Here is an 8,658-nt window from a genome sequence, read left to right as displayed (position 1 = left end):
GCCTCTAGGCCAGTGGGAGTGTTGTATGATAAGCACAGGGCTTGTGTCTGTACAGGGGATGAGGGCGCTGCATTCTATTTATGATTTCTTTGCTTGCCCGTCGGCAGATGTCAGCGCTGGCGGTGGAATCATCCCCTGCAGCTGAAATCCACCCCAGTGTGAAGAGCCAGCATGAGGCTTATAGAACCATAGGGCTAGAAGGGACTGTAAGGGCTATTTCAAGGATTAAGTAAGAATGAAGTGCATAAATATCACCTTCCATCTTCAATGCCAAGATAAAAATCAAAAAAACATTTAAAAAGTTCTCATTTGCGACCATCACAACAGCTCAGATTATTCATATGGGAAGCCCTTTTAACATCTCTTTTGTCTCTCTCCCTGTGACAGGCTTGTTTACATTTTGCATTTCACTCAGCTTGTGCCCCAAATGGAGACTGGTCAGTTTCACCTGTGTTGCTAGCAGCTAGCCAATTTTACTTCTTGGTTCCTGTGCCTTAGGGCAATGCTTTCATTCTTACACAGAGGAGGGCCACAGGGGACACCATATCCAATCTAATTAACCTGGGAGTGGCTCAGATATTAGGGAGGGGAGCCCCAGGACTAAAACTTAAGAGAGTTTAGATCTCAGCTTCTCATATCTGGTGTTCTCAGAAGAGAGGAATGAGGGGGGATTTGATAGCTGCTTTCAACTACCTGAAAGGTGGTTCCAAAGAGGATGGATCTAGACTATTCTCAGTGGTAGCGGATGACAGGACAAGGAGTAATGGTCTCAAGTTGCAGTGGGGGAGATTTAGGTTGGATATTAGGAAAAACTTTTTCACTAGGAGGGTGGTGAAACACTGGAATGCATTACCTAGGGAGGTGGTGGAATCTCCTTCCTTAGAAGTTTCTAAGGTCAGGCTTGACAAAGCCCTGGCTGGGATGATTTAATTGGGGATCGGTCCTGCTTTGAGCAGGGGGTTGGACTAGATGACCTCCTGAGGTCCCTTCCAACCCTGATATTCTATGATTCACCCACAACTGCAGTATCAATGCCTCTGAGTTTGGCTCTCCAGCCCTGCAGACGGATGTTTGCACTTCTCTTAACACTGTGAAAACCATTTTATTCCTAGTAGGTTATTTAAGCCTCCCTTGCTTCCAACCTTTTATTAATAAACTTTTCATGGGACGGGGGGGAGGGGCACATCTAACCTACCTGACAGCGCGCCGTCCCTTTGGGGTGATGACAGGGCTCTGTGATCTAGATGATTTCTCTCTTCTTCCCTAGGTTGGCTAGAGTGCTGCGCAAGATGTCTGATAGGGGCACCCTTTGCTTCGCTGGTTGCCACGGGGTTGTGTTTCTTTGGGGTAGCACTGTTTTGTGGCTGTGGGCACGAAGCACTCACTGGCACCGAGCGGCTAATTGAGACCTACTTCTCCAAAAACTACCAGGATTATGAGTATCTTATCGATGTGTAAGTATTCGCCTTCTCATGCTTTAGACACTGACGCCCCTTTCCAGGCCCCGCTTCCCAGCCATCACTCCCCTGGCTTTGGAGGCGTGCACAGGACTCCCATCAGAACTCAGCACCGCTCCGCAGTCACTCAGAGGGGCTAGTGTGGAGCTGTGAGAGATGCTGCCTCTCCCTTGGCTACTAAACTAATGCAGTCCCTGCCATCCCAGCGAGAATGAGATTGGGGCCAGGATCGGAAGCTGGTTTTCCCACAGGGTTGTGCAGAGCCCTAACTGCTAGGCTGCAGGGCTGCCAGTGCAGTGAGTCCACATTCTGGAAAACAGATTCAAAGGGGACTCGTGGTTTTGGGTGCTTAACTTGAGACACCTTGAAGTGGCCTCGTTTTCAGAGGGATGGTGCTCAGCACTGTCTGAAAATCAGGACCCCTTCAGGATTCTTACTCTGGGCACCCAAAAATCAGGGCACCTGACATCACCAGTCGCTTTTGAAAATGTAGGCCAGAAACTCTTAAAACTTCTGGGAAATTACATGCCATCACCTGTTGGCCACCTTCACACCCAGCTCTGAACCAGCCCAGGCCTGTTACGGGTTAGATGGCTATCTTGGTATCACCATGCTGCTGGGTTGGGAAATGGACTCCATGATCCATTGCTATGGGGTCATTGATCTGCTTGCTTCTTACACAGGTGATCAGATGATTCCTTCATCCCAATGGGAAGAATTGGCCCCCTTCACAAATCTCTGGGCATGCAGTTAGTTCAGCCCTGTTTCCCAGTCATCATGGGCTGTTGTTAAGACCCCGTGATCATGGGGCTATCCATGCCTGCCGGATTTGCTTTGACTCAGGGGAGTTCTTTCAGTCCAGCCTATGGCAGAGGCTTGGTGAGACTGCTGAGTGTTCTCCCTGCCTGGAGGGGACCCTTCTTCATCTTGTTTTTTTCACACGTGTTTTCTATCTGACCCTTGCTAGGTACGGTGGATATAGTGTTGGATCCTCTGCTCTCGGTAGGTATGGAGAACGCAGGGTAGCCATACTTGCCAGGCAGAGCAGGTCTCGCTGTCCTCGATTTACCACGCTCTCTGCCTGGCTTTATACACAGGCATGGGACCAGGTATCTCCTTTTCTCCTTCCCTGCTGTGCCACCCATAAGCCATTCAGGCAGATGCTTTTCCCTACCTCTTGCCTGCTCCATTGGTCATTTCCTTTGGGATCTTCCTCATCCTCCCTAGCCTATTCCCTCCTTTCTCCTATTTGAGGTAGCTTCCCTGATTGCTTTAGCCTGATCCTGGAGTGGAGGGGGAGTAGCAGAGACCAGAGCTTGCTTCTCAGGCTCTAGGTAAGACCTGGGGAGCTGTTCATCTAGGCCATCCTTTGCTCTGTCTTTCCTGGGAGGGGAACTCGCTGCTGGTGGCTCCCAGGAGAGGTTCTCTCTGTGGTACATCTTGTCACTCCCAGGGAGTTTGAAGGGGGAGATCTGCAATGAGAGTTAAAGAGGTTATCTTTCTCTCTCTTCCTCCCTTTCTTTGTCTCTGTCTCTTCCCTGTGTCCCCTCCAGGATCCACGCGTTCCAGTATGTCATCTATGGAACGGCTTCTTTCTTCTTCCTCTATGGAGCCCTCCTTCTGGCCGAGGGCTTCTACACCACTGGTGCCGTCAGGCAGATCTTTGGCGACTACAAGACCACCATCTGCGGCAAGGGCCTCAGCGCTACGGTAACAGGGGGCCAGAAGGGGAGGGGTTCCAGAGGCCACCATCAAGCTCACTCTTTGGAGCGGGTGTGTCAGTGTTTGGGAAAATGGCTAGGACATCCCGACAAGGTGATCTTAACCAGGGTTTGGCACTAATTCCCATGACTGGAATACTTGTGCAGGTTGATGTGACTGACGGGCATGAGACTGCAGCCCTGTTCCATCTGGCTGACAGGCTCCGGCGGGAGTCGCGTACCCGGTGGAACGGCTGCACTGATTCGATGGCATCTAAAAGGAAAGTGCACCCCGCCGGCTCAGCCACCCCGCCACCGGAGGCTCCCCATGGCCAGATGCACTCCTCACCACCCCAGCTACACCTCCTGCCACCTTTGCTGACCTCTTATTTGTTAACCCCTTCCCCACCCTTATTCCCCCTCTATTCATGCCCCTCCATTGTTTCTATTTGCTGGAGGTTGCACTTTAATTTTAATGTTTAAACAAAAAGCATTTTGTTTGATGTCAGTTGATTTCACTGGCAGCTGCAGGGGGCCTGTCATCCCACAGGATTCAGCCCCAGGGGTTAGCAGTGATGATTATTTGTATTGCAGTAGTTTCTGTACGCCCAGATCAGGGTCCCATTGTGCTGGGTGCTGCACATAACCCAAAGACGCTCCCTCCCCCCAAACATATGTATTCTGCATTGTGTTTGTGCAGTGGTCTGGTGGGGTGGGGTGTTTAGATATTATTTAATGACCAATAAGGAATGGGTCTTTTATTATTTCTGGGCCTGCTGCTGGCAGTCTTCCTCTGCTCAAAGGCAGCAGTGACTCCGGCAATCTGCCTCCACCGGTGGCCTCCACTGCGGCTACTGACTCCGATTCATGGCTTGCAACTTTGGGGGAGTCACAAGTTTTAGGCTTGTTCAGCTTCAAAGGGCCTGCTTTGCAGAAAGGGCTGAGCCCCTGTCCTCTGAAAGCCAGGCCCTGCTGCAGTGTCTCAAACTGAGTGCCTGAAAATCAGTAGCCACTTTTCAAAACCTTGGCCACTGTGCAATGACAGGGCAGTCCTGGACGTGACAGGGCCACAGTGAAACATCAGGAGGTGTCTGGAGGCAGGGAGATCAGGCAGCACTAAAGCGGTTAGAAGGAGAGTTTTATTGCTTGACCTTCAAACAAATTGTTTCTTGTTTAAACGTCCAACATTAAGCCAATACTACAGCAAGTGCCAGCAGTTCTCTATGAGCCCGATCCTAGAAGGGACTTGAGACACTGGGGTTGAGGTTAGGTTTAACACCTCTCAGGATTGGGCCATCTGACAGCGTGTCCCATGCGTTAGTAGACACAACGCAGCTTTCTAGGCCTCAATGCCAATTTTAATTTAAAAGGTTAATTTCATCCGCAATTCCCAGCTTACAGAAACGGTGAAGGGTGCTCCTGGCCTTGGGGAATTGAGCAGAACGGATGCGGTTTCCTTTTAAGATCATTTATTTTGCACCTCGTGGGCCAGATTTTCAATACTGGGTGGATACAACTGCGCTCCCTGGTTTGCACATGCCCTGCTGATGCCCAGAGTACAGTTTGCCCCTGAACTGAAGGCTGCACAAGGCCCACTTATGCCCATTGGTGAATTTCACACACAGATCCCCAGTGTGTGTGTGCGCAAATCAAGGATTGGCACATGCCTGTGGCGAGTGAAATACTGCCCTGGCCGGGTGTGTAGCTAGCTACCCGATCCACACACATTGACTAGATATTGGCATACAGGAATTAGCCAGGTGCAAGAACGTGTGCACAGTTGCGTGTGCCTGACTTTGAAAATTTGGCCCCACGTAAATATATTTTTTTAATTGTGAGTGTGTGTCTGTATAGAGGTGTGCGCCTGTGTGCATATCGATATTGACACGTGTGTACAGACACATGCACAAACAACTGCCCTGTTGTGTCTGTGGAGGTGCTCTCTCTGTCCTTCCGATTGGTGGAGATCCTTGCATTGCATCTCATGTCAGGCTGCTTGCAGATCTCCAGTCTCATGCTCTCATGTCTGAAGGCTCTGGCAGAACATTAACCCTTTTTCTGCCATCTTGCTTGTCTTGACCATTTCAGTTTGTGGGCGTGACCTATGCTCTGACCATCGTCTGGCTCCTGGTGTTTGCCTGCTCTGCTGTGCCTGTCTACATTTACTTCAATACCTGGACAACATGCCAGTCCATTGCCTTCCCCACCAAGACCTCTGCCAGCATAGGCACGCTGTGCGCTGATGCCAGGATGTATGGTGAGCCTTCGGTTGCGTCTCTCTCTAATAAGCACCATTTTTGCAAAGACGCAGGAACAGACCCGGGTCCCATTGAAGTCAGTGGCAAGATTCCCACTGACTCCAGCAGTCCCCAGATTTGGCTTTGCATTCTAGCCATTCTTGAAGAGAAGCCGATGATGCGGCAGGGAATTATGAGCCAAGACCTCTGGGTGGGATCAGCCGGGTCTTGGAAGGGTGATGGAACAGAATTTTGGGTGGATAGAACAGACGGGCGGATATGGCAATATTTGGTTGGAGGCACTTGCTGCTGGATGTATCTCAAACACTGAGGGGCTCTTTACGCTGCAACCGTGGGTGTGACTGCAGCTTGTGTAGACACACCCAAGAAGCTAGCTTGAACACAGCTAACTCGGATACCAGTAGCAGCAGAGGCACAGCAGCACGGTCTTCAGCCTGGGCCACACACCCGAGTATGGACCCAGGTGGGCTTGTACAGCCCAGGCTAAAGTGCGTCCTGCCGCTGCTTCTCTGCACCAGTAGCCGAGCCAGCTGGATTAAAGCTGCAGTCACACCCCGTGTTTGCAGCGTATGCGTACCATTAGAATAGAATGACCTTCTTTCCACTCTCCTGTCTAAGTAACTGACCTGCCTTTCCCACTAAGTGAAACCTCTACATACATTCGTGGCTCACAATGGGGAAGACTGAGCCAGGTTTCCGGTGCCCTGTGGAGTTCCACTTGGCTCATCCTGGATGACTTTTGTGTCTCATGTAGGTGTCCTTCCATGGAATGCTTTCCCAGGAAAGGTGTGCGGCTCAAACCTTCTGTCCATCTGTAAGACCCCTGAGGTGAGTGCACCATGGGGCCATGCCAGCCATTCCTTCTGAGCAGGCACCTGGCTCAGGAGAGGCAAAGAATTTTGGCACCTTCAGTCAAGTTGGAGTTCTCGGTGCCAGGAGTCAGACCCTATTGCTGTGGGTTTGCATTATGAATTGGTATGTATAGAGGGCTGGGTGAGAATTTAGGTTGGTCTTTGCGGCAGGGAGCATGGCCCCATTGTGTTTGGAGAACACATGGCATATTTTGAGTGCTATCACAATCTAAACGATAAATTAAAATCACAGATGGTGCCTCTCATTTTAGAGGTAGTAGGCTCCAAACTGGGCGTGCTCACAGAATCGGTAAGCCATTGTTTTCCTTTCACTCACACCAGCATAACTCCTTTGAAGTCAGTGTGTTGCAGTGGTGCAAGTGAGATCAGAATCCATTCCAGTGAGATTAGAAGAGTTGACATAACCTGGTTTAATGTCCATACAGCAGCATAGGTGCTGCTGGTTGACAATCTCTCTGTAAGTGAGCAAAAATATGAATCCTTCCAGGTCAGAGCTGAGTTGTTTTGGATGAACAGGGTAGCAAAGCCTAAAACACTGAATGTGAACAGAATTACTGAGGAGACTCAGCATTACTGAGGAGACAGCACTGAGGAGCCCAAAGTTAACTAGGAGGTGGCCATGTTGTATAAGACAGAGATCTATTGTTGGAAACGCCAACAGAGAGCACATCTGTCTATGGTACACATCTGTCCTCTATCACTGTAATATCTGAGCAGCTTTTCAGTATCCCTGTGAGGTAGGAAAGTCCCATTATCCCCATTTTACAGATGACAGTCGAGGCACAGAGAGATTAAGTGATTTACCCAAAGTTGCAAAGGAAGTCTGTAGCAGAAGGACTTGAGCCCAGGTCTCCTAAGTCCTAGGCTGATGCCCTAACCACTGGAGTATCCTCCCTCATTGCATGGAGATAGAACACCCTTCTTTCCCCTGGGCTAGGCGATCTACACAGGACACCAGTGAAAGTCCACAGGTAGAGCAATGTATAGAAGGGCCAAGGCTGGATGAATATGAATGTGCCTAAAGCAGATCCTCATGCCCATCACTGCCAAGTGCTGCTGGGACTGTAGATGCCATCTCATTGACTGGCACCAGAGATCCAGTCCAATTTTGTGAAGAGAGGCTAGTTTGCAGACACCTTGCGGAAACCCCCTTCGTCTCTGCTGTCTGGGAAACATCTGTAAATGGCGACTCATTGTTTTATTTCCTTGCAGTTCCAAATGACCTTCCACCTGTTTATTGCTGCATTTGTTGGTGCTGCAGCCACACTGGTTTCACTGGTGAGTCAATGCTCCACCTAAAACTTCTCTTCTCATTCTAAGAGGTGCTGTTAGTAGGCGAGATCATTAAAGCAAGGCAGCTGGTAGGCAAGAAACGCACTTAACACAGTGCCTGGTTATTTCTTCCCCTTGCTCATTGGAGCATAGCCCTGATTTTTAGAACCAAGAAGGTAGCAAGAGAAGTTGCTGCTGGCAGGTGGGGATCATAAGGAGAGGTGGATAGTGTCATAGAATTGCAGATGACAAGATTGGAGGTGACCATCCAGCCCATGTAGTCCAACCCCCTGCAACAAGCACTCTGCTGTATTGTATGCAGCTGTTCCCTGAATGCCTCACATATCTTACACTTCATCAGAGACATTCCATGCTATTGTTTTTGCACCAGTACTGCTGGTGAATGGGCTGCTGAAACTGTTGGGAAAATTGACCATTCCTTGAAAATTGACTATGCCTTGGTAAACTTATTGTTGGTCCAACTAAATAAAAGGCGTCCAAAAAGCCTGGAGAACAGTGACTGACTGGTGTTCAGAAGGCCATCTCAGGCATCTTGGAGAGAGATGGCCAATCAGTTTGAAAGGGGCTGGGGCTTATGGACAGAGTAGGCCAGATCCTCAGCTGGTGTAGATCAAAATGGCTTCATTGATGGCTTTGGATTTACACCATCTGGGGTTCTGGCCCAGCCCTGCTTCGCTGCACACAGAATGTTGGTTTGAATCTTCCCGTCTCTCACTTGCTCTTTTTCCCACACCACAGCTCACTTACATGATTGCCGCTACTTACAACTTTGCCGTCCTCAAACTCATGGGCCGAGGCACAAAGTTCTAGTCTGCCAGAGGGAGCCGGGATATCCAAAATGCCCTTTTTTCTCTAACCATGAGGCTTTAACAATGCAGCCACCCAATACCAGGTCTCCTACTTTAACTCCATCTTCACCGCTGACTCCCCCTCTTCTTCCTCTATTGTATCCATCACGATGAGCGTCACAAGGATGGGGAGACTCCCAATGATGGATACGTCCTCATGCACTTTTCTCTCGGTGTACGTCTGTAGCTATGTTGCTCCGCAGCAAGTCTTGCTGGGAATAGGGAAAGTT

The 8,658-nt window shown here is 49.7% G+C and overlaps 1 protein-coding gene across 1 annotated transcript; it reads left to right on the top strand.

Moving 5' to 3' along the window:
* Positions 1–427: 427 nt before the first annotated feature.
* PLP1 (proteolipid protein 1) lies at positions 428–8,390 on the top strand. Its single transcript, XM_077825555.1, has 7 exons — positions 428–437; positions 1,268–1,454; positions 3,011–3,167; positions 5,246–5,414; positions 6,170–6,243; positions 7,500–7,565; positions 8,319–8,390. Exons 1-7 carry the CDS (start codon positions 428–430, stop codon positions 8,388–8,390), a joined length of 735 nt encoding a protein of 244 aa, XP_077681681.1.
* The last annotated feature ends 268 nt before the right edge of the window (positions 8,391–8,658 follow it).

Source organism: Eretmochelys imbricata, chromosome 9, assembly GCF_965152235.1.
Source record: "Eretmochelys imbricata isolate rEreImb1 chromosome 9, rEreImb1.hap1, whole genome shotgun sequence".
Classification (NCBI taxonomy): Eukaryota; Metazoa; Chordata; order Testudines; family Cheloniidae; genus Eretmochelys; species Eretmochelys imbricata.
The sequence above is the reverse complement of the archived record's forward strand: the minus strand, read 5'-3'. Positions and strand labels throughout refer to the sequence as shown.